The sequence below is a fragment of the Pantherophis guttatus genome, chromosome 2, assembly GCF_059756535.1.
Source record: "Pantherophis guttatus breed Tessera chromosome 2, ASM5975653v1, whole genome shotgun sequence".
In the NCBI taxonomy this organism is placed as follows: domain Eukaryota; kingdom Metazoa; phylum Chordata; class Lepidosauria; order Squamata; family Colubridae; genus Pantherophis; species Pantherophis guttatus.
In genome coordinates this window covers 255013222-255039620 of record NC_142064.1, presented here as the reverse complement: position 1 = coordinate 255039620, position 26399 = coordinate 255013222, and the positions used below count along the sequence as shown (strand labels likewise).

The following is a 26399-nucleotide window of genomic DNA, read 5'->3' as shown; positions in this document are numbered from 1 at the left end:
ATGGCTGGGCCCTTGCGACGAGAGCTGGGCCGCTCCACCTACCCTTTCCCGGTGCAAAGCCTGCATCTCGCCAACCTCCCGGCTGTTCCCCAGCACGAAACGACCACCTCGCCCGGCTTCTTGCCCGAATCCTTCAGCGGGGCGACGGCCGGGCAGGCCTTCGGCTTCAAGCCCGATTACGGTCCCCAGGGAGGGCTCGGGGAGCCCTATCCCGGCGGGGGCGAAGTGCCTCGCCCTTGGTACCCCTTTGCTGCCCCGGCGGATGGCTGGGCCCACCCTCCCGGGTTCGTGGTAAACTCTTACGCCCTCGCTCAGCCCGGAGAAGCCTGCCAGGCTTCCAAGGCCGAGATCAAAGTCGAGCGCGACTTCGACCAAGCGGGCCCCTATTACGGTGGGCATCCCTGGACCGGTGGGTGTTTGGTCCCTTCGGTGCCGGTCCAGGCCCCGGTCCAGGCCCCAGCCCCAGCCCGTCCGGCTTCTTGCAACAACAACAACAACAACGAGGAGGAGGAGGCCGCTTCGCCCAGTCCGGATTCCCAGCTTTCCAGCAGCCCCGCCAGCCAGCCCGAAGAGGTGGGCAGTGGGGAGACGAGTCCCCGGAGCGATGCTACTATCCCCAGCGAGCAGGAGGAAGCGAAAGATGAAGAAGGCAGCGGAGAAGAGGTAGGAATGGAGGAGTGGTGGTGGTGGTGGTGAGGACGATTGGGGCCAAAACCTGGGGTTTTGCAAGACGCTCCTCAAAAGTAGAGTTGAATAAGATTAAGAAATGAGCAACTCTTTCAAAATTAAAAAAAAAAACCGCCAAGCAAATGAAGGATTGAGGAATTGTATTATGAAGTGCTTAGGGACTTCACGTCCATGGCAAGGGCACGATTGGGAACCCTAGTAGAGTAGGGTTCATTGATATTATCCTTCTCGTCTTCTCGTTTTTCTCATCTTTCCTACTACTTTCTCCTGTTGGTATCTGTGATACTGATATCACCTTGTTGTATCTTATTCATGACTGTAATTATGCTCTGCGATATGCAACCCATCACTTTGATGCTCCTATGGACAGTGAGAGTTTATGCACCGGAGACAAATTCCTTGTCCAATTACACACGGCCAATAAAGAATAATTGTGTCCTTGCCAGGTTTTTTTGTGTTTTTTTTTTTTTTTTGGAGTTGTTCATTTTTCTTACAGGCTGCTAAAGGTTGCTTTGAAAACTTCTGGTTCCTACTCGGGATGGGAAGGCATTCCTAGCGGTTCTTTTTTTTCCCCCTCTTCTTTTTCATTGCATTCAGCTGTGGTGTTGCAATCCAGAGGAAGAGTCTCCTTTTTTGCATTCACATAACAATCCTGGGTTTGATCTGTTAGGGTTGGGTGTCTGTTTTAGCAGAGCATTTTAGCATTTTAGATTTTAAGAAAAAGGTTTTTAGCATTTGTATCTGCTTGAGGCTTTGGAGACTGTTAGGCAAATGTTGGGAGCAAAGGAAGGATTGAGGAATTGTATGAAGTGCTTAGGGACTTCACGTCCATGGAGATTCTCAGTCATTCAGGTCATGGTTGTCCCAAAGATGAGTTTTCCAAGAGGCAACCGGACTTTCTTGGGTTTTTTTCTTTGAAAACCTTTCGCTTCTCATCCAAAAAAGTTTCTTGGATGAAAAGCAAAATGCAAAATTAAGAAATTAGGTTACCATCACTGAGCTAAAAAAAACCCCAGAAAGTCCAGTTGCCTTTTGGAAAAAACCACTTTTGGCTCTGGGACACTTCACATTTATTATGGAGTGGTTAGCTTGTGGCTATGCATTATTGTTGCTGGGTAGGACAAAATGGGATAAATCATGATCAGACAAGGAGTCTGTTGGGACTCCTTGATAAATATTACAGATAAGATTTCCAAGCTGGTAAAAACTCTGTTAAAGGTGGAGTCCATTAAGTCTCTGGAAGATTTGCAACTAGGGTTTTAGAATCCCAGCTCAGCATCTAACGCTTGGAAAATAGTATCATATCCTGCCACCATTTCATGATTGTAACCATAAAGAAAGCAATGTTTTTCCCTGATGGTGCTTTTTTTGTCATGTTTGAATGAGAATTTCTAAGCTTATATTGAAACATAAATGTGTGGTTGGGTTTGCAAGATTGAATCACAAACTAGCTAACTCTGTCTTAGCTTATTCTATTTTGTGTGAACTGAGACTATAGTTTGTAGCTCAGCGACTATCTTCACACAACTGGTAACCTGGTTTCTTAATTAATTATCCACAGTTTGGGTTTTGTCCAAAACACTGAATCTTAGTTGTAAGTTTTAGTGGTTACACCTAACATGCTAAATTACAAATCTCTTAACTGAGTTGAATGCTAACCAAGCTGACCATGGTATCTGTGTTTGGAAGTGATAACTCTGAGATGTTTTTTAGGATGAGTCTTCTGTAAATCTCTACTTTCTGCATTTTGTTTGTTTTTTTTCAATCCCACATCCACCTGTTCAGTATATATGTTAGAAACACATATATTTTTTAAAAAAAATTGATTTATATGCCGCCCTTCTCTGGAGACTCAGGGCGGCTTACAATGCGTTGAGCAATAGCCTTCATACTTTTGTATATTTATACAAAGTCAGTTTATTGCCCCCACAAACTGGGTCCTCAATTTATCTACCTTAGAAAGGATGGAAGGCTGAGTCAACCTTGAGCCTGGGGAGATTCGAACCTGCAGTAATTGCAGGCAGCTGGTGTTAATCACAATGCTATCAGTCTGCTGAGCCACCAGGCCCTATATAATGGGAAAGTGGATGCTGTGGAATTTGGAAAAATGAAATTGAAAAAAAAAATTGATCCCGCTTCATATTTTATACACTGGAAACTGTAGTTCATGAAAGCTCAGGCTATCGTGAATAATTACTTGAAGGTGTCACAAATTAGAAGCAGGCAGAAATTATGAGAGTTGAGATTATGGAAGATCAAGTTGAGAAAAGGTGGTTTTAGTTTCCTCCTCAAAAAACAGGGTCTGAGCTGTTTCTTTACACCCTTGAACTTTTGGAGATAAAGCTCTAAATAGCCCTCTTTCTTTTAAAAGTAATTACATAGCAAAGCTGTGTCAGATTACTCCATCAACTCAAGTACCCTTTGCCTTACTTAGTTGTTGGGAAGGATGTAAAACCAACAGCTTCCCCCTTTTTTCCCCATTTAAGAACTAGTATTCAGACTCGACTGCCCTGATGGAATTGGGAGGATTAAGGGTGATTAATTAGTACCAGGATGTGTTCAATGTTACAAACAGTTTTGAGATTTTTTTTTTAATGGGAAGCAGCATATAAACATGTTAATGAAGGTCCATAAAATCATTGCCCCTCCCAATTTGTTTAAAGTCACCTAATCCCAAACAGCTGCTGTTAGAAATTGTCCACTAATAAAATAGATTACAGGGTCAAGAAGTCGGACTTGATTGGCAGAGCTTATAAACTTCTGAAGATGCAAGAGAAAATATTTTTCTTATGAATTCCTGGAGAATTTAGAGAAAGTTTTTTTCTTCTTCTCACCCCTATTGGGCAGAGCTCTAGGTTTCCAATGGAACTGAAGACTAACTACCATTAGAAATTGTAGAGAATGTTCATAGCTCAGGTTGTAGATTTAGGCAGAGGTGATTTCCTGCTTGACTCCCAGATGTTTCTCCTTACCAAACCAGGTAACATCTTCTGTGGGGTTTTGGATGAAGTGTCTTGTTTGTTTATACAGGTACCATATAAAGGAGAATATTTGTAACTCAGGGTTAACATGAGTCCTTGGTGCTCTCTGAGCTTGGTTGTTTTCTTGGCAGATCTTTCATTACCCAAACTAGATATTACCTAGTTTGGATAATGAAATGTTTGCAAGGAAACAAGCAAGCTCAGAGAGCCCCAAGGACCCCTCATTTATATAGGTCCTGGGTAAGTTGGTTGATCTTGTAACTTGTTGAATCACAAGGCCAACCAACCACCCAGGATACAAATACCCAGGATATAAAGGAACAAGACACTTGATCCCAAAACCTGCTGAAGATGTTACCTAGTTTGGTAACGAAGAAACCTCCAGGAGCCAAGCAGCAAGTTCGGAGGAGAAACCTCTGCCTAAAACTCTTTTAAACTACCTTTTAAAACTAAAAAAAGCTTTAGGATTTCTTTCTAGGGAAAATGCTCCCTTGACTTGGGTTTCTTGATTAGTTGCTTCCTTTTGTGTGTGTCCCAGGTGTTTTACTCACTCAATTGAATTGGATTTATTCAATTGATCAGTAAATAAACCATACATCAATCTCCAGTTGATTGGGTTAGCCCCAATAAATCACATTTTGGCATCCTGTGAATGTGAAAACTAGTGTTTGGTATACGGTACTTGACTACCTTTTAGGCTGTATAGTGGGTACAAAACCACGTTGTAAAATGAGTCACAGTTATGTGATTTGTTTCTAAAATTCAGAGACTGCAGCAAGGGGTGAGATTCCGTCCCCAAGCAGACTGATAATGTTTTAGCTTTTATCCTGTTCTCCTGCATATCAGCTATAACAAAAACCTCTTTTGTGCTAACAGACAAGATTCCATCACTGTTCCCCAACTTGGTGCCCGCCTGGCTGGGGGCGGGGGAATGCCTAAGCAGTGGATTGGACTACAAGACCTCCAAGGTCCCTTCCCTGTTATTCTATTCTATTCTGTGAAATTATGGGAAGTTTTGACATGACTGCGATTTGTTCATAGTTTATGACATCTGTATTGCACAGCGAGGTGTTGAAATCCATGCCAGTTTTGCAACAAACTACCAATGCAGTATAGGTAGTCCTGAACTTAACAACCACAATTGAGCCCAAAATTTATGTTGAAATTTGTGAGGGTTTTTTTTTTTTTTTGCATTCAAAAAGTGAGTTTTGCCCCGTTTTACAACTTTTCTTGCCACCGTTGTTAAGTGAATCACTGCTGTTGTTAAATTAGTAACCTGGTGGTTAAGTGAATCTGATTTCCTCATTGACTTGGCTTGTCAGAAGGTCACAAAAAGGGGATCTCGTGACTGGAGACACTCCAACCAACCGTCATAAATATGAGTCAGATGCCAAATATCTGTATTTTGGTCACATGACCATGGAGATGCCACAATGGTTGCAAGTATGAAACCTGGTCATAAGTAACTTATGTGTAACTTTGAACGGTCACTAAATGGACTGTTGTAAGTCGAGGACTAACTGTATAGCATTGTCGTCACCTGGTGACACTGCTCTCAGTATCTCAATGATTGTTGTTAAATGTATATGCTGCTCATTCCACTATCCAAAGCGACTCAGGGCGGCTTACAATAAAACTCCCTTGGCTGGAAAAGATGATAAAGCAGCACATTGATTTAAAACCAGAAATATTTTTGTTGGGGATTTTACCTGAAACTTACAGTAAAGGGAATGCATATTTAATTATACATGTATTAACTGCAGCTAGAATTGTATTTGCACAAACCTGGAAAAGTGAAGAGATCCCTATTGATGAGAACGTGATTAGGAAAATATTAGGATGTGCAGAAATGAATAAATTAATGCTTGCTATTAAGGACAAAGAACTGAATATTATATGACATGGGAACTATTTTATCGATGGTTAGGGAATAAAAACGGAAGTTAGAAATAAATGGAGATCAGTGAAATATAGAAAACATGTTAAGAGAGATGTAAAGAATATGATGACTGTTACCAATATGATATTAAGATTATTACGTTTAATATTATTCTTATTAGAAGATATGTTAAGAGGGAGAAATGAATACATTTATTATACTCAATATTACTATTGTAAGATTTTAGAGAATCAATATCAATGTAATGAATACTGTTGTAAATTTTGATTGTTATTGCAGAGATATTTGTACCTAAACCTCACACTGTTTAACAGAAGATGGGATGTTTAAATTAAAATAAATAAATAAATAATAAAACTCCCCAAAGATTATTATGGAGCTAGAAAGAATGCAAAAAAAAAAAAAAGATGCCAAATGAATGAGGCAATTAGAAAGGTTTTCCTGTATGGAAAGGCTACAACAATTGAAGGTTTTTTTTTTAAGCCAGAGAAAACATGGTAGCTTAATACGAAATCAATGCATGATATATAGAAAATGGAAAGGTTTTATTCCTCCCAGTGTTAGAATTCTGTGTCACCCATTGAAATGAAACATTCAGTGATTCAATGAACAGAATAATTTTTTTTTATATGCTGTGCCTGGTATGAAATTCACGGCCATTGGGTGGTGATGGTCATCGGTGTGAAATTTTTTTTAGGAGAGGATTGGACAAGTCCAAGAAAGACAGGAAAAATCAACAGCTGTCTTTCAGTTTGCAGTTTGCTATTCTGAAATGCCAGCTGCTGGGGAGCCGCAGTGTAAGAGGAGTATCAACCCCCCTATTCATGTTTGTGTGTTTTTGGAATGTATATTGACTGCCTACTGTGAGATACAGAGTGGAGGACCAGATCAGCCCTTGGCCCCGATCAGAGTAAAACTCTTTGAAGTTTCTCATTCCTTGGGGAACGTTAATTAATGAAACATTGTGATCCTGCTCCCAAAACGGCAATTGTGTGGCATTTCTTTTAAAAAAGTGTCACGTTTTCAGAGAAAAGAAGCAACTTAAATGTCTCCCCTTTCTCCATTCTCAACTCGAGATCTACCGTGGAGCCAAGAAATTCTAGCAGGAGCTGATCAAGTTAATTTTTAAGCCCCTTGCTAATGTTACAATAACTGGACGGAGTAATATCAATCTTCCCGAGTCTCTTTCTGTCATCAGATTACTGTTTGCTGCAGAATCAGATGGGAAGACCAGTCTTCCCACATCCACTAAAGTTTTGCTTGAATCAAAGAGCTATCCATCAAAGTCAAGTATTGAAATTAAAGTGAAAGTTTATAAATATTTTTTTAAATTATATGATTTATTGATACATTTTTCTTTTATAAATTTAAAAAAATTCCATGTCTATTTGAACAGTGTGTTGTCTGGGCACCATTAATTTTAAATAAGTATACAACAATAACTATAATCATACTAGTAATCTTAATACACATATCAATATTAATCATAAAATAATAATACAGTTAGTTTATCCATCTTCAGTACACATTTTTGTTCTCTTTTTTTTAATTTTGTTTAGTTTCTAACCTCTGTTCCTGTTAGTTAACCACTGGTAAAATAAATCCCGTGTTAAAAAGTATTCTGTTTCTTCTTTTTCTTTTATCTTAAGTGTCAATCTATACATCTCAGCACATTCTAATTTTTTTTATTATTACACTGTCATCTGTCCGTGTAATAATATTTTTCCATTGTTGTGCAAACACTATTCAAAAGTTTATAAATATTGAAGAGTTATTGCTTATTCATCTAGGTAAACAATAAAAGCAAAACCCAGATTACAGTAGATAACCTTGGAGTGTATTTCTCATTTGGGGGATGGAAAAGTGTACTACTTAAAAAAATAAATAAACAAATAAACACTTGACAAAGAGAATATTCTCTCCGCATTTCCCCTATGGTTAGCCAGTTGGATAGATTAATCTCTGATGGTGATGATGTTTTATTAAATTTATATGCTGCCCATCTCACTATCCGAGAGACCTTAGACTGCTTACAATAAAATCAAAGCTGCAAAACCATTTTTAAAAATAAAAAGAGAATTAGAATTAACAGGGATCAATAAAATTAGAATTAACAGGGATAAATAGCAATAGAAATAGCACTTATATACCGCTTCAGAGCCCTCTCAAAGTGGTTTTCAGAGCCAGCATATTGTCCCCAACCATCTCGGCCCTTTATTATCACCTAATAAAACTTAGGTGATATATGATGATGGAATAAGGGCAATAGCAACAGCACTTAGCATTATATACCCATTCACAGTGCTTTACAGTCTTCTCTAAGCAGTTTACAGAGTCAGCATATTGTCCCCCAACAATCTGGATCCTCATTTTACCGACTTCAGAAGGATGGAAGGCTGAGTCAACCTTGAATGGATTCAGTGGGTTGTACGTCAGAACTGAGCAGTATTTGGCTGAGAAACTTGAGTTTCTCTGTGTGGAAGTATTCTTCAGCACTTCTATCAATTATTTAATTGATTGTTCCTCAATCTGGATGTTTTAAGAGTACTGTAGTTTCTTTTCACTCTTTGAAGTTATGGCTGGGGTGATGAGACTAGTAATTCAAAATGTGTTGGGGAACGCTGAATTAAAAAGTTCTCAGAAGACCAAACTTGGCTTGCTAAATATAATTCAGAAAAAACCCCCTAGAATGCTGTGTTTTTGGTAGAATAAACAACTGAACTAAGAAGTGAAGTTTAGCAGAAATAAATTCGAAATGCTGTATTTGCTGTACCAAAAAATGGTCAAATACATAGGGATGGGATGAGGAATACTTAACCTTGTAGGAAAAATATTGGGACTGTTGATTAACATTAAGCTACCGGTAACTGTCGATCAGCAGTGTCATCCAACTACAAAAAGGTTGTGTTGAGAATACTTTCGTTTTAAAATTAGATAGTTTCTAAATTTTTAAAAATAAATTCTATTTTATTGTGCATTAATCAGAGCTTACTCAGAATTCTGGGTCTTGGTCTGGCTCCAGATTGTTAAATGGAAGGGGACAATTCAGGGGTGAAATCCAGCAGGTTCTGACCGGTTCTGGAGAACCGGTAGTGGAAATTTTGAGCAGTTCAGAGAACTGGCAAATACCACCTCTGGCTGGCCCCAGAGTGGGGAGGGAATGGAGATTTTGCAATATCCTTCCCCCAGGAGTGGGGAGGGAATGGGGATTTTGCAGTATCCTTCCCCTACCACGCCCACCAAGCCATGCCCACAGAACCAGTAGTAAAAAAATTTGGATTTCACCATTGGGACAATTTGTAATGAGAAAGAATCACCAGCGTGAAAATTATGATCTGTGAAGGAAGGATGAAGGGCAGTTGGTGGGTTTAGCCTAGAGGAGAAATGACAAGTGGGAAGGGAAGGGAGGAAACTAAAAAACTATTGAAATATTTGAAGACTGTACAGGTAGTCCTCGACTTACAACAGTTCATTTAGTGACCGTTCAAAGCTACAACGGCACTGAAAAAAATGACTTATGACTGTTTTTCACACTTACGACTGTTGCAGCATCCCCATGGACACGTGATTAAAATTCCGATGCTTGGCAACTGACTCATATTTATGACGGTTGCAGTGTCCCGGGGTCCCATGATCCCCTTCTGTGACCTTCTGAGAAGCCAAGTCAATGAGGAAGCCAGATTCGCTTAACAACTTTGTTACTAACTTAATAACCACAATTATGAGCCCCACAGTGGGGCTCAAAATTTCTGTTGCTAAGTGAGACAGTTGTTAAGCAAATTTGTCCCATTTTGTGACCTTTCTTGCCACAGTTGTTAAGTGAATCACTGCAGTTGTTAACGTTGGTAACATGATCATCATAGTCATCACGTGACTATATGGGGATACCACAACGGTTGTCATATGAAACATGGTTATAAGTCACATTTTTCAGTGCCATTCACGAAACGAACTGTTGTAAGTCGAGGAATACCTGTATTAAGGGAATAAAAATAAAATATTAAAATAAAAAACAAAACAAAACAAACCAGATTCAATGGACCACTAGATCTTTTTCTGCTGTCAGTTTTCTGTGTTTTATATGTTTCTAAATATTAAAATATCCAGAGTATGCTTAGAGATAAGATTTGGTCACCCAATCAACAACCCCACAGGCAATAATGAAGATAAGATCAATGCAAATTTTCAAAATGTAAATGTAAATTCAAAAGACAAGCGCTCTTATGTTATGGAAGGAGGGAGAGGGAACAGTGAGATGGACAGAGAGAAAGAGAGGGGGGAGGGGGAGAGAGAGGGGGAAGGGGGAGAGAGGGAAAGAGATGGGGGGCAGACAGGGAGGGAGAGAGAGAAGTGGGGAAGAGGTTAGGTTGAGTTGGGACCAAATTTGCAGTGAGCTTCCATGAATGAAGGTCTGCACCAGAAGATCATTGAATAAACAATAGCATCTTAGTTCACTTAAGCCATACACCATGGTTTATACAGTATCTAGTTTTCACATCACAGTGAAAACCATATGGTTAAGCATGCCCAGCCTGTGTATTAAGTTTGCCACATCAGGAGGATCTGCTATGGCTTTCCCTGACCGGTTTTTTTTGGAGCGGCAACATATACAAACAATGCACCGCTTGTGGATCTGATGTCTGCCCTACAACCCTTGCAGATGCTTTATCCTGTCTGCTCCATCCTGCCTTTGGGGCTTTCAATCAAGACCCCTCCTTCTCCTACCCCTCCTGCCTGGAAATGACATTCCCCGGGGCCATCCAACACCACCACCAACCCTCCCAGTAATGTCTGGCTAAGGATTTTGGAGAGGATCACTTGTAGTGCTAAAGTCACTTCAAAGCTCTCTTGTTGGTGCCTTGAAAGAGTTCATCCTCTTGCCTCGGGCAAGGTAGACCTTGTGATTGGCCTCCAGTCTATGGAAGGAATCTGGGCTTGGACCTTGGCTTGTTCTTCACCCCCTGCATGATGTATGGTGGCTTAGTTCTAAGGAGTATAAGCTTCCAGGAATGGCACTTGCTCAACTTTTCCAAATTTTGAATCCTCCCAAGTTTTGAGATTTCAACTTTCACAATCTCCAGCTCATCTCAGGTCTGGGGAACATCCTACGGGAGAATGTAAGTTAATTGCTGCAAGAGATAATTGGAGCAGAGTAGATCTTAGGAGGAGCCATACCCCCTTCACAGTCCCCAGACCATGTAGAATCAGAGAAGATTCTCTGAGAAAGTTGCAAAGAAGAGCAACTAGGATGATTAAAGGCCCGAAAACATATGAAGAATGGTTGCAGGAATTGAATATGGCCAATCTAGAGAAAAAAAGGACTAGGGGTGACATCATAGCAGTCTTCCAGTATTTGAGGTGCTGCCATAAAGAAGAGGAGGGAGGTCAACTTATTTTCTAAAGCACCAGAAGAGATGGAAACTAATCAAGGTGAGAAGCAACCTGGAGTTAAGGAGAAACTTCCTAACAGAGCACAATTAACCAGTGGAACAATTTGCCTTCAGAAGTTGTGGGTGCTCCATCACTGGAGGCTTTTAAGAAGAAACTGGACAGCCACTTGTCTGAAATGGTATTATAGGATCTCCTGATTGAGCCCAGGAGTTGGATTTGAAGACCTCCAAGGTCCCTTCCAACTCTATTCTGATTGATTGAAGAATCAAGGTGTATGCTACCCATAGTGCTATTTGTGCAGAAACATTGGATTGGATTGGATGGGATGGGATGGGATGGGATGGGATGGGATGGGATGGGATGGGATGGGATGGGATGGGATGGGGATGGAATGGAATGGAATGGAATGGAACGGAACGGAACGGAACGGAACGGAATACTTTATTTGGCCAAGTGTAATTAGATACACAAGAAATTTGTACAGAAGCACTCAGTACTTATTTTTTTTATTGCCAATAAAAGGGAAAGTAAAGAAGATAATCAGAAGGATAAATAATAATAATACCACAGCCATACTTCATGGGTTAATATACATAGACATTAGACAGCATTGTGAGAATTAGATGATCAGCAGAGGGATGGCATCCTTTTGGCCTGCAATGCCCTCTGGCAACGTCCCCAAGGGAAGAGGTTGGGACACTTTTATGTCCAGGATGTGAGGGGGGAGGGTCTGCAGATATTTTCTCAGTTCTTCTTCTGACCCACACAATATACAAGGCCGGCTGGTTGCAATTGTTCTTTCTTATTGAGTATCTCTTGGAGTCTGTACTTGATAGTTAAGAAGAATGTGAGCTTGAGGGGACAGAAAAGCTGGCAGATTTTCTTCTGGAGAAGATATGATTAGCTCTGATGAGCAATTAAGTAGGCTTCGGGCTGGTTACTATTTTTAGAAGCAACACAAAGAAAAGCCAAGCCTGCTGCTTGGATTCCTTTTCTTATCATAAACGTGTGAAGATTTGTCTGCTGGAAATTGGAATTGTCTGCTGGAGATTATCTGCTCCAAAGAGTGAGAAAGAAATAGATTAGAAAGTGATAACCGTGAGCTTGAGCTCTGCCTTGTAGCCAGAAATTTTAATAAATCACTCCAGCAGGGGAGAGGTTCGGCTATGAAGAAGCCTTGAGATCTGTTGATGTGATTGATTTCTAGTGATTTAAAAGGAATCCATTGGATTCTTCTGATTTACAAACTACCCATAGTCTGGCATGGAATCTTTTCAATTCTCTTTCGACAGTGGCTCTTAAACAGATTATGAGAATTAAAATCTCTGCCCTCAAGTCTTGAGTTTGGTGGTCTTATCCTGATTAGTATAAAAGTTGAGATTGTATATGTACCTATATGATATAATTGTGTGTGGGGTGTGTGTGTGGGTGTATACACACAGACACAGACACAGACACACACACACACACCAGTGGTAAATCCAAATTTTTTTACTACCAGTTCTGTGCGTGGCTTGGTGGGTGTGGCTTGGTGGGCGTGGCAGGGGAAGGATACTGCAAATTCTCCATTCCCACCCCCACTCCAGGGGAAGGATACTGCAAAATCTCCATTCTCTCCCCACTCTGGGACCAGCCAGAGGTGGTATTTGTCGGTTCTCCGAACTGCTCAAAATTTCCGCTACCGGTTCTCCAGAACCTGTCAGAACCTGCTGGATTTCACCCCTGATTTATATACATTTATATAATATAATATATAAACATTTGTTAAATGGTTAGATGTCCATCCCCTCTTCCTCCAGGTTTCCCCCTGGAACAACAGCTGATTGGCAGTAGGTAAGAAATAGTGATTGGATCAAAATCACTCAGTGTGCTTCTTATATGGGAAGGTGGAATTGAACCTGCCCCCCCCTTTTTTTTACAATTTTAATAATAAATAAAAATATATTCCAGATGAAGTGATAGGAGCAAAAAGTTAAAAAAAAATGCTCAAATCAATTCCAAATGAGGGAATTGTTGTCCCAAAGGTGCTTCTTTTCCCAAAAAGCAACTGGACTCTTCCTTGGTTTTTGTTTGTTTTTTCTTTGAAAATGTTTTGCTTCTCATCCAAGAAGCTTATTCAGTTCTTCAGAACTGAACTGAACTGAACTGAACGGAAGAAGCTTCTTGGATGAGAAGCGAAATATTTTCAAAGGAAATCCAATTGCCTTTTGCAGAAAAAAAAAAAAACCTACCCACTTTTTGGGCAACCATGAGCTGGATGATTGAGAATCTCCATAGAAGTTGTAACTTCTTTTCTGAAAAATGAGTGTGTGTCAAGGAGGTCTTATTGCTGTCTTGAAATGGACACCTATCAATCAAAGTGCTTCTTTTTCCTTTGCTTCCCCCACCCCACCACCCCCTTAGGAAACAACCACTACTGAGGAGCTGGAACAATTTGCTAAGGAACTGAAACACAAAAGAATTACTCTGGGCTTCACTCAGGCAGACGTGGGAATGGCCCTGGGTTTACTCTATGGTAGGTACAAGCTGTCAAGTTTTATGCATGTAAAGTATCAAACAAATGAAATTTTTTGAGGTTTTTTTTTGTTTTTTACTAGGATGAGAAGGAACTCAACTTTTTGTCTCAACTAAGGTTAAAGAGTCTTCCTTTATCACTTAAGCAGTCCTGGCTCAGAATGATAGAGCTTGTAGAACAAAAGAGTTGGAGAGAAGCCTGGCTGAGCTAAAGAGATGTGCTGCATTGAATTGGAATTAATCTTGATCTGTTGATAAGTTTGACCCATTAGTCCAAACAATAGTTCCAAAGTGAGAAACATTTCTCCTTTAAAGGCATTGTTATCTAACAAGGAATGCTCCTACTATAGCTTTTATATTAAAAGGTGTAACTGGCACCTAATTTACAGGGAAATATTTTTAAGTGTACCATAAGGGACGCTGAGCGCCAAAGAATTGAGGCCTTTGAACTATGGTGCTGGAGAAGACTCCTGCGAGTCCCTTGGACTGCAAGGCGATCAAACTGGTCAGTCCTAGAGGAGATCAACCCTGACTGCTCTTTAGAAGGCCAGATCCTGAAGATGAAACTCAAATACTTTGGCCACCTAATGAGAAGGAAGGACTCACTGGAGAAGAGCCTAATGCTGGGAATGATTGAGGGCAAAAGAAGAAGGGGACGACAGAGAATGAGGTGGCTGGATGGAGTCACTAAAGCAGTAGGCATGAGCTTAAATGGTCTCCGGGGGATGGTAGAGGACAGGAAGGCCTGGAGGAAAGTTGTCCATGGGGTCCCGATGGGTCAGACACGACTTCACAACTAACAACAACATTTTTAAGTGTATTGATTAATCCGATCAATTAAATCTTGTAACACTTTCAGAGGCATTTCTCACTTATGTTGTAGAAATTTTTCTATGACCTGGAATCAATCAGTCAATTTCTTTCTTTCTTTCTTTCTTTCTTTCTTTCTTTCTTTCTTTCTTTCTTTCTTTCTTTCTTTCTTTCTTTCTTTCTTTCTTTCTTTCTTTCTTTCTTTCTTTCTTTTTCTTCTTTCCTTCCTTCATTTCTTTCCCCCTCTCTTTCTCTCCCTCCCCCTCCCTTCTTTTCTTTCTTCCCCTCTCTTTCTCTTTTCCTTCCTTCCTTCCTTCTTCCCTTCCTCCCTCTCTCTTTCTCTCTCTCTCTTTCTTTCTTTCCCTCTTTCTCTCTTCTCATTCCTTCCTTCCTTCCTTTCCCCCCTCTCTCTTTTCCTTCCTTCCTCCCTCCCTCCCTCTCTCTCTCTTTCTCTCTCTCTCTCTCTCTTTCTTTAATGTGAAGTAGATCGTCTAATTTCATTTGGTTTTCTACTGAAAACAATTGTGCATTTGAATCTAAAAAGTATGGAAAACACTGGGCAAGAAGTTGCCTTAGACAGCTTTCAAAAATTCTTCCAACACTTGAATTATTAGCAAAGTAGTTGCCAACAATATTGAATATTCCCTATTTTTCTTTAGTTACTACAAAGCATGAATGCTTTACAAAAAGCCCCTTGAAGTCAATGAGACTGAGATTGAGTTCTGTTATCTATAGGATCGACATCTGACCTACTAAATCAGAGGTCTCCAACAAGCTGCCAACTCCAACTTGGTAACTTTAAAACTTGCGGACTTCAATTCCCAGAATTCCTCAGCCAGCGAAGTTCAGCCAGCAAAGTTTTGCTGGCTAAGGAATTCTGGGAGTTGAAGTCCACAAGTCCTAAAGTTGCCAAGGTTGGAGACCCCTGTACTAGATTCCTCTTCTAAATATCGATCTGTTTTTTTTCCCCACTTCCTTAAGCAGGGAAGATGTTTAGTCAAACCACCATCTGCCGCTTTGAAGCTTTGCAACTCAGCTTCAAGAACATGTGTAAGCTGAAGCCCCTTCTTCAGCGTTGGCTTCAAGAGGCTGACAGTAACGAGAATTTGCAGGAGGTGAGTTTCTAGGACGGAGGAATGGCTATCCTGTCTCCAGGACCTGAATGGATTCTTCATTTGGGAGGCTAAGTTTTATTAATCGTTACCAATAATTATTAATAATGGCACTTTGCTGAGAGTTCTAGGTAAATGTCAGCCTGCCTCTTTCCCAAGGAGGATAAAATTTAAAGGGTTTTGTTTAATGTTTGAAACGAAAAGAGCACCATTCAGAATTGGGGTGGTCCAGAATATCACCCCCCCAAAAAATTGCTATTTCAAAGGATCTGCTCATTGGAATTTTTTTCGGTGCATCTCCTGAACGGTAGGTAAGATTGACTCCAAAGAAAGGCAGGAATACATATTACCTTGAGGGTGAAGGTTCATTCTCTGAGCCTGTGGGCTGGTTTCAGAACGTTTTATTACCAGGCTAGGTAACATCTTCAGCGGCGTCGGTGTCAGTGTTCCTCTGTTTATAAGGACTTCCGGTTACGGTATGTCCAGGGGTGGGCTGCTGGGGATTCTCAGGGGTTCAGGAGAACCTCTAGCTTAAGATTCTGTGCAGTTCGGAGAACCCCCAAATCCCATTCCTGGCTGGCCTTGGCCACCTCACCCCTCCCCTCCCAGGAGTCCCCACGCGGCCTGGTAAGTGCAGGGTGTGCGCGGAGCCTTGGGGAGGGCAAAAACTGGGCCTACCAGAAGTTTGGGAAGTCCAGAAACGAGCCCGTTTCCGGCCTCCAGAGGGTCTCCGGAGCCTGGGGAGGCCATTTTCGCCCTCCCGGAGGCTCAAGAAAAGCCTCCAGAGCCCAGGGAGGGCAAAAATGCCCCCACCACCACCGTGGTGCAGGAGGCCTCCATGGCCATGCCCACCCAGCAACCAGGCAGAAAACCCCTTGCCAAATTTTTTGAACCCCACCCCTGGGTATGTCCACTGAAGATGTTACCTAACCTGGTAACGAAACGTTCAGAAACTAACCCATAATCTCGGAGAACGAACCTTCACCCTCATCCTACACCCAAGCTACAGATATCCGTCATTGTTGCAAAACCCAACATTTTCTCAGACTGATGCATGTTACCCATCCTTCGTGGATACCTTTTGTGGGAGGGTTTTGCCTTGGGAGTGATAAAATGAATTACTGTAATCGATGGAATATGAAAAGAGTTGTGGGTGCTCCCATCACTGCAAGTTTTCCAAAATAGACTGGGCAACCATTTGTAAGACAACCACAAGTAGGATCACATTTGGAATATTACATCCTGTTCTTGTCACCACGATGTAAAAAAAGATGTTGAGATGCTGGAAAGAGTGCAGAGAAGAGCAACACAAATGATTAGAGGGCTGGAGGCTAAAACATATGAAGAACGGTTGCAGGAACCGGCTATGTCTAGTTTAATGAAAAGAAGGACTAGGGGAGACATGATAGCAGTCTTCCAATATCTGAGGGGCTCCTACAAATAGAATAATAGAATAGAATAATTTTATTTCTATACCGCCCTTCTCCTGAAGGACTTAGGGCAGTGTACAGCCTATTAAAAGCACAAGACAAACATCAATTAAAATTATTTAAAATTATTAAATAATTCGGCACAATTTAAAACCCCAGAAATTTAAAACACCCAATTTAAAATTATTATGTTGATAGCCTGGCCTGGCGGAACAACAGGGTCTTGAGTGCACAGCGAAATACCCGGAGGTCGGAGATCTTACACACTTCCGGGGGCAGTTCATTCCACAGGGCTGGGGCTCCCACAGAGAAGGCCTTCCCCCTGGGTGTCACCAGCTGACATAACTTGGCCGATGGCATCCTGAGGAGACCCTCTCTGTGGGAGCGAACTGGCCGGTGGGAGGCTATTGGTGGCAGAAGTCGGTCTCGAAGGTACCCTTTGTACGAAGGTACAAAGATGAGAGGGTCAAATTATTTTCCAAAGCACCAAAAGGCAAGGCAAGAAACAATGGTTGGAAACTAACCAGGGAGAGAAGCAAGCTAGAAATAAAGAGAAATTTCCTAATAGTGAGAACAATAGAATAGCTTGTCTTCAAAAGTTGTGGATGCTCCATCACTGGAGGCTTTTAAGAAGAGACTGGATAGCCATTTGTCTAGAATGGATAGGGTCTCTTGCTCTAGGAGCGGGGTTAGACTAGAAGACCTCCCAGATCCCTTCCAGTTCTATGATTCTATGTTCTAAGCATGGGAAGAGCAGGATGGTGAAAAAATTGCAGCGCCTGAATTTTAGTTGCAGTGGCAAAGGAAATTGGATGGATTTTTGCTATATTGCTCAGCGAAGATACAGTTTGGTTATATACGGATCAGCTTCCTCCATTCAGTATTTCTGCAAATATATTTCTTTCATTCATTCATTGGGACCTGAATGGTTCTATAGGAGGGGATGATCAATCTAAAGTCTTTCGATTTGAAACTCTCTTAATTGTGTTCATTAATTCCTTAGTAACCATCAGTTGAATGTTCTCTAATTATGCTACCACAGCATTAAAATCTACACTTTTTTTAATTAATTCAAACTGGAATAGGAAAAAAATATGCAAGCATTTCATAAAAGTTGCAAAACAATTCAACTCAAAGAGACACAATGACCAATTAAAAAAAAAACTCTGCATATTGTGGAAAGGGAAGTGAACAGTAAGTCATGATGGAATTTGAAGGTGCGCTAAGAGGAGAGAGAAAATTATAGAGAAACCAAATAAGATATTTATTCTTGTCTTCATTTTTGAAGATGTAGAACATCCTTGAATTAGCTTTCTCAAGAAGGAAATCAGATTAACTGAGATAGAGATGAAATGAAGAGCCTAATCCAGGGGTCAGCAACCTGTGGCTCTGGAGCCGCATGCAACTCTTTGGGCCCTCTGCTGTGGCTCCCTGTCAGGTGATCCCACCACTGGCTGGCCCTGCCCTTCGCCCTCCCCTCCCAGTCACTCCTCGCCTGGCCTGAGAAGGCGGAGGATGGAGAAGCGGCCAGGGCAGAGACAGTGAGATACAGAGAGAGAGAGAGGGAGGGAGAGAGACAGAGAGACAGAGAGACAGAGAGCAATACAGAGACGGGGGGAGAGAAGGATGGAGGGAGGGAGGGGGGAGAGAGAGAGATGTCAAAAGAATTTTGTGGTTCCCGGTGTTTTTTAACAACTGGTTATCTGCCCTAATGACTGGCTGGGTAAGCATAGCTGGGGGTGGGTGGGGGTGGGGGGTGTTCATGTGCCTGGTGGAAGTGAGTGACATCGAGTTGGCCACGCCTACCCAGCTTTCTTTCTTTCTTTCTTTCTTTCTTTCTTTCTTTCTTTCTTTCTTTCTTTCTCTCTTCTCTTCCTTCCTTTCTTTCCCCCTCTCTTTCTCTCCCTCCCTCCCTTTTCTTTCTTTCCCTTTCTCTCTTTTCCTTCCTTCCTTCCTTTGTTTCTCCCTTCCTCCCTCTCTCTTGTTTTCTTTTCTGTGGGAAATGGGTCCAAATAGCTCTTTGAGTATTTAAGGTTGCAGACCCCTGGCCTAATCGATTAATTAAAAACCAGTTTTATGTTCATTCTGGATAAAATGTTGAAAATATTAAAGAGGAAATAATTTCAACATTCAGAACAAATCTTGCTGAAAAGGAACTAGCATGCCTCCCTCAAAGTTTTATCTCATTAACTTTTCTTTTTAGGATGTCAGCAAAAATGCAGATGGGTAATTTAGTAGACAGCATACCTGCGTTTTCAAAAAGCTTTTGACATTTCTCTCCTATAAAGTTTGTAATCAAAATTCAGCCGACATTCGATAAAAGGGAGATGCTGTCTAGAAAAACAGAAGAATAAAAATGAACCCTTTTCAAATTAGAGAAATATTCAAAAAGAGTCCTTCACGGATCAGTTGCTTTTTAAATAGTTTCTATATCTTCAGCTGAATAGTAAGATAAGGAGACCACGTTTGTTGACATTATTAGACACTATCCAGGATAGTAAAATCTAAATGAGAGTACAGAAAATCCCATAAGGATTTTTCCAAGCTGGTGAATGGACTTCAGAGAAGAAAATGTGGTTTAATACATGTAAATGCAACTTGATGCACACCGGCACGAAAAATCCAGCTTGCATGTCCAATATTGGGACTTGAGAGGGCCATGATTTGTGGATCGTGGTGAATGACATGTTAACTCACAGTTTGCTGCTTTAAAAGAGGACATGCTATGCTTGGAATCACTGAGAATGGAAAGATCACTGAATGGAAAGATTACTCCTGGAATATTGCATCAAGTTTGAGATCTCAAAAAGTATATTGTAGAGCTGGAAAAAGGTGTGAACATGTCATGGATATTCCTTTGTTAGGAAAGGGTCAGGATCATCCTTTAGAAAGGAATTCCAGAAGGGTTCAGAAGCATGTCACCACCCAGAGTTAAATAGCAAAAGTCGCTGCCATCAGACATGGTGATAGTTGCCAATTTAGATAAATTTGAAAGCAGACTAGACAATTTCAAGTAAATCCAGATTATCCATGGTGACTACTTTGTGGTTGTTTACTCTTCCTGAATCATAGATATCTGACTTTAAATAACAGCTGGTTGATTAACAATAGAACAGGAAAATAAACAGCCTTTGTTGGCTTTTGAGCTTTCTAAATGTATCTGGTGGACTTAATTTAGCAGAGATGCTCCTTTAGCTTGATTTTGGGAGGAGGGGGATGCAAAGATGGAGAGGGTAGAGGAAATTGGGGACTAGAAAGCTTCATAGGTTTGGAGGAAAAAGGAATATCCAATTTGGATATGTCACTCATTGAAACATGGGTCAAAGGGAGGGCTTTACAAAATGGAGGAGAGGGCAGCAGGTTTGAATGGGGGAATGGATAATGTTAGGGTGCTAGGATAGGTAGGCCTTGACTTACAACCATTCATTTAGTGACCAAAGTTACAACGGCATTGAAAAAAGTGACTTAAAACCATCTCAGCATCCCCATGGTCACATGATCAAAATTCAGGCATGAGCAATCATCATGCGTTTATGATGGTGGCAACATCCTTGAGTCATGTGATCGCCATTTGCGGCCTTCCCACCTGACTTCTGAAAGCAAAGTTAACAAGGGAAACCAGATTCACTTAACAGTGAATCGGCAGCCTTGCACTTAATAACCATGGCGAAAAAAGGATATAAAATCCAGTGTGATTGCTTAGCGACAGAAATGCTGAAATTCAATTGTGATCGTAAGTCGAATATTACCTCTATGCAGAAATGACAAGGATAGAGAAAGACCAAAAGGTACCCAAGGGAGACATTTAGACTGTTGCAATGGGACTTATCACAGCATAGATTGCTTAACCTTGTAAGTAGCAGATGCTGGAGAGATCTGAAGCGGGATCCAATCTGGGTCGGTCACCAGGACCAGCGGTTTTGCGATGGGCTCCAGCACGAGTCCAAAAACTCAGGAAGACAAAACTGCTGGTCCCGGTGACTGACCCAGATTGGATCCTGCAACATTATCCTGGGACACGTATATTCGCCTTCGTTCGTGACACCTGAAGCTATTTTTTTGCTCCCTCTATGGCTGTGATAACTTTAAGCAGAGGTGGAGAAGGGACTTTCTTATTGGGTGGGTCAGAAGGGGTTGTGACCTCCAAGCAGTGACTCCAAACATAGCTCTCGTCCTCTGTGCAGCAACTGTGCTCCATGGAGTCGGCCATGATCCAGGCTCGGAAACGCAAGCGCACCAGCATTGAGAACAACGTGCGGGGTTCACTCGAGTCGTACTTTCTGCGCTGCCCCAAGCCTAACCTGCAGGAGATATCACAGATTGCTGATGACCTCTGCCTGGAGAAGGATGTGAGTGACCCCCGTCTTATTGCATTTCCCCAAAGCAGCCACCATTTCGGTGCATGAAATCCTAGCTTTCCAGGATCAGATTGTGTTGTTAGGGAAGGGTCAGGATCATCCTTTAGAAAGGAATTGCAGAGAGAGTTAGAAGCATGTCGCCACCCAGAGTTAAATTGGGAAAGTCATTGCCATCAGACATGGTGATAGTTGCCAATTGACAGTTTTGTGTGTGTTGCATTCCAAAAGAACAAAATACTTATTTATTTTTTTGCCTTAGCAAACAATGGGAAATTAAAATTATTTTTATGTCCTGGGGCCAAAAAAGAAGATAAGACTGATAGTCCATTCTGGGTACTTTCAGCCATCTAATTTAGAGAAAAATTTGATTTAGAAGATGATCTTTAATTGGGTGATAGACAGTATTCTGCACAAATTACTTTTTCAGGATAAAAGTAAGCAAACGGAATGCTTCTCGCAGAACCGACAAAACAAAGATGTTCTAGCACAGTGATGGCTAACCTTTTTGTTGTCATGTGCCGAAAGCACACACGCACGCACATGATAGCACGCATGCGTGCCGGCACCTATAATGCAATGCGCCCCCCCGTGCATGCACATGACCCCTCCCACTCTCCCCTGTGCATGCGCACACAACCTCCCCCCACTCCCCCGCCCGTGCATGACACCCTCACCCCCATTTTGGGCCTAGTAGGCCTCCCTGCTGTTACAGTTATATCTGCCTTGTATGCAGCTTTATTCCTCTTTAGCATTCATCTCCATTGTTTTTTGATGCCTTTCCTGCCTCTCTAGGATTTACCTCTATTTGATCCTGTGAGGCACTTCCTGTTCCTGTTATGTATGTGTGTGTGTGTGTGTGTGTGTGTGTGTGTGTGTGTGTGTATATATATATATGTATATATATATATATATATATATATATATATGTATATATATATATATATATATATATATATATATATATATATATGTATATATATATATATGTATATATATATATATATATATTCGATGGCTTGTATACCGTTTTAACTGCATTTTGATTAACACTACTTGAAACACCTGCAGCCTCCTGGGACCAAAAACGGGTTGCAGGGGGGAGCTCCCCCGCACTCACCCCGCATGCGCACGCAGCCCCCCTGTGTATGCACACACATCTCCCGCATGCGCCCTGCCCCCCCATCCTAAAAATCAGCTGGCCAGCGGGAGCCACACATGCGCAGTAGAGCTGAGCTGGGCAACGGCTCGCATGCCATAGGTTCGCCATCACGGTTCTAGCAGATTGTCAAAACTCAATGCCAAAACATGTATTTTCTTTCAGAACACTCTACCTGTCAATCTGGAAAAGTGACATAACAACCCTATGGTTGCCATAATAACCCTACCACTTTAACTTGAAAAAAAGGCGTGCCTGTTGAATTGCAGTTCCATTACACCTGATTGTAGGCACTCTTTTTCAACTTGGTGGTAGCAAAATGTATTGAACTATCATTTCTATAATTCTCACCCAGGATGACTAAATTTTATTTAGTTGCAGAAAATATTTCCCCCCTGCTGGCCATTGTTTATTGTTATGTTTTACATACAGTACATACGTTACACACAGTAGTTTTGTGTCCCCTTTAGTTGTTTGAGCAGTGTATAAACTACTGTAGGTAAAGAACAAAGTATTTAATAAGGCTGTTTCATTCATTCAGATCTCGGATGTCTTCTGCTTGTGTTCCCTTTATTTTTTTGAGCAGTATATTAAGTTGGAATTCCTGCTTCTGGATCTTAAAGTTATGGTGATGAGCCTAAAGCTCATCCCATCATACAACTATATTGAGTTGCCTCTGGAAATACATAAAATTGACAGCAACCTCTACTCATAATATTTGTTGTAAGAACACATCTATAGAGATTCTCAGTCATCCAGGTCATGGTTGTCCCAACGATGCTTTTTCCAAAAAAAGGCAACTGCACTTGCTTGATTTTTTTTCCTTTGAAAACATTTAGCTTCTCATCCAAGAAGCTTCTTCTGTTCTAAGAATATAAGAGCAATCCTGATGGATCAGTTCAGGTTCCATATAGCCTAGCATCAGCTGTCCGATAATAGTCAGCCAGATCCTAAGGAAGATCTAGGGACAAATGAATCTTCTTGCTTATGTTGCGAGGCATCTACAGGTGGTCCTTGATTTACAACCAGTCGATTTAACATTACGACAGACCGATATCTATGGAGGTTCTCACTCATCCAAGTCATGGTTGTCCCAAAGGTGCTTTTTTTCAAGAGGCAACTGGAGTTTGTGGGTTTTTGTTCTTTGAAGACGTTTTGCTTCTCATCCAAGAAGCTTCTTCAGCTCTGACTGGATGGAGGGGAATATAAAGATCTACCATCCAGTAAGAGCTGAAGAAGCTTCTTGGATGAGAAGCGAAATGTCTTCAAAGAAAAACCAGAAAGTCCAGTTGCCTCTTGAAAAAAGCACCTTTGGGACGATTATGACAGACCCCCAACAAAGGGACTTGTGACCCAGGTGTGAAGTCCCAACACCCATCTTCAACCCCTATGGTCCTATGACCCCATTTTGGGCACTTGGCAATTGACCCAAATTTACAGCACCTTGCGATCTTACGTTTTCCCAAGGAACTAGTATTGACTTCTGATTTCCAGCAAAACCGGCCCCGTAGCAAACAACAAGTTCATTTAACGACCGTGGCTTTCAATGACCGCTGCAAAAAAAGTTGTAAAATCAATTGTCACAGGGTGATTTGCTTTACAGCCTCCATTGTGGTCATAAATTGAGGACTACCTGAACTCTACACATAAGGGAAGTCCTACGGATTAAATGAAACAAGATGTGATCTCTGGATTGCATTGTTTGCCCCTTTCTGCACTCTTTTCCAGCTCTGATTGCCAATTATTTAGGAGTTTACTTGACTGTCCACAATATTCTAAGAGTTGCTACAACTAATGAACACATATATGCTGGCATTACACTAATTCAAAATTAAAATTAAACACTGACTCTGCTGGCACAAGATACTTAATTAATGAAATGTTTCGTATTTTGATGTGGAGATACCAGTTCAGTTTCTTCTGCTGTTGCAACATTCAAGGGCAGCCCATGTAGAGCCCTTCTAGAGGATGGGCTGTGCAAGGAGCTATGGAGAGAAGGCCATTGTGGCAGGGGTGGGTTCTACTTACCTTTTACTACTGGTTCGCAACGGAGCCACGCGTATGTGCTCGCTTCCTGATGACGTCAGGGTTGGTGGGCGGAGCCTCCCGCCAGTTTTACTACCAGTTCTTACGAACCGGTCCGAACCGGGGACAACCCACCACTGCATTGTGGAGAGCATTAGCACAGTGACCTGTCCCTCACCATATCGGCTTGACCCTAAGCCATGGTGGCACCTTGGTTAGAACACAGTATTACAGGCAAACTCTGCCCACAGCCAGGAGTTCGATCCTGATCAGCTCAAGGTTGACTCAGCCTTCCATCCTTCCGAGGTCGGTAAAATGAGGACCCAGATTGTTCAGAACAATATGCTGACATTGTTAAAAACAAAAAACAAAAACCCCGCCCCCAGTGAGTGCTGTAAAACGCTATGGGGCAGTATATACGTGCTATAACTTACATGTGCTTTTGTCTCTTGTAGGTAGTACGCGTCTGGTTTTGCAACCGCCGTCAGAAGGGCAAGCGCAACCCAGGAGCTGGGTCTCGGGATGAGTCCGATGGTCCTATACTACCTCAAGCTTGTCCTCATGGGCCACTCCAAGCTCCGCCCCACGGTCTTGGCACCGTCCATCCCCAGCTGCCTCCACCTCCCCAGGGCTACAACACGGCTGCCTTTGCTGCTGTTTACGTGCCCCAGTTCCACGAAGGAGAAGTTTTTATCGCTCCGGCCTCGACCTCGGCTGTGATGGGCCACCCGATGCATTCCACCTGAGCAGCCTGTCTAGCAAATCTCTTGTCTTCATTTTTAATCTCGGGGAGGTCCTCCGGCCATTTTCTTTTCCTGTTTCTTAGATTTGTTTTCCTTTAGGGAAAGGAAGGGCTCAAAGCTTAGGCTTTTGGCCACCTGTTACACTCAGGGGTACAAAGTTTCTTGGTAAGGCTTTTTTCTAATCAGGGTTTAAAAAAAGATTTTTGCCAATGATTTTTTTAATTCATATATATATTGAGAAAGGGAAAAGCTGCTTCTAAAAGCCGCTTTCATTTCCAACCGTTTTTTGGTCTCTCATAGGATCCATAATAGCTGGTCTTTATTTAGTTTGGCATGCATCCATATTTACCCACCCCCAAATCCAGATGCTTTTTTCCCTTAAAGGACCAAGCAGATTTTGGGGGACATAATTGGGTATCATTCCCACTTTTAATAATGAGACGGTATGGCTTATAAAGGCTTAAAAATGGGCTTTGTTCTCGTAACTATCCAACACAAAGCCAAGTGATTTTGAGGTGAATGTCTTGGTGAACTTCAACATATCACACAGCGATGTCGTTTTTCTTTGTGGGACGCAAACTCCCCTGCAGGTAGAAAGGACTTGGGTTTTCATTTTTCCCCCTCTTTTTTTCTCTCCCTCCCCATCCTATCATTTAATATAAAATTTCTTTGAGGGGTGACCTATGTCAAAGCATTCTTGTGTCCGAATGGCTCTGATCCAACCAAGAAAAGTCTTTAAAAGGTTACTGAAATCTTGGTTTCGTTCTTCGTCCATCCCACCACCCCAAGATGGAGAGATCTTAGTGGTGTCCCCAGAAACATTCTCCTTTTGGCCTTGACTGCCATTACAGTCCTCAAAAATCAGATTTTAAGACGATGCCCTTTTCTCCCTAAGTACACACAAGAGGCTGGATACCCATCTCTGAAAGTCCATAATCTTTTAAAGACACGACGACGCATGGTATGAGATATATTTTGAGCAGGATATTCTTTCAAAGGACCAGATGTCCCATTTTTCCTTCCCTGCCCTGCTACAAATTCAAAAACGGGCCAGCACATCAAAATCAAACATGGAAAGGAAGCTAGCTATAAATATTGAATGTCATACCCCGTTCCTCATTTGTCTTTCATAATGTTACGATTGTATCTGGCAATGGGAGAAGAATGTTGGTGGTTGTGTTATTTTAATCATAAACTCGTATGATTTATCTTTGTATTTTTGATTTTTTTCCTAATTTGCTCAATTGTTTGCATGACATAAGAGGCCTCTATTAAAAAAAATTGCTGATTAA

At 41.6% G+C, this 26399-nt stretch overlaps 1 protein-coding gene across 1 annotated transcript; it reads left to right on the top strand.

The window, feature by feature from the left end:
• POU5F1 (POU class 5 homeobox 1) lies at window positions 1–26399 on the top strand. The gene is made up of 5 exons (XM_087888120.1): window positions 1–663; window positions 13363–13474; window positions 15268–15398; window positions 21010–21174; window positions 24820–26399. The coding sequence occupies exons 1-5, from the start codon at window positions 1–3 to the stop codon at window positions 25108–25110; spliced, it is 1362 nt and encodes a 453-aa protein (XP_087744246.1). The 3' UTR covers window positions 25111–26399.

Coding starts and splice junctions, on each gene's coding strand:
- POU5F1 (XM_087888120.1), top strand. CDS start 1: ATGGCTGGGCCCTTGCGACGAGAGCTGGGCCGCTCCACCTACCCTTTC. Junction 13,475..15,267: donor GGCCCTGGGTTTACTCTATG/GTAGGTACAAGC, acceptor TTCCTTAAGCAG/GGAAGATGTTTAGTCAAACC. Junction 15,399..21,009: donor GTAACGAGAATTTGCAGGAG/GTGAGTTTCTAG, acceptor TCCTCTGTGCAG/CAACTGTGCTCCATGGAGTC.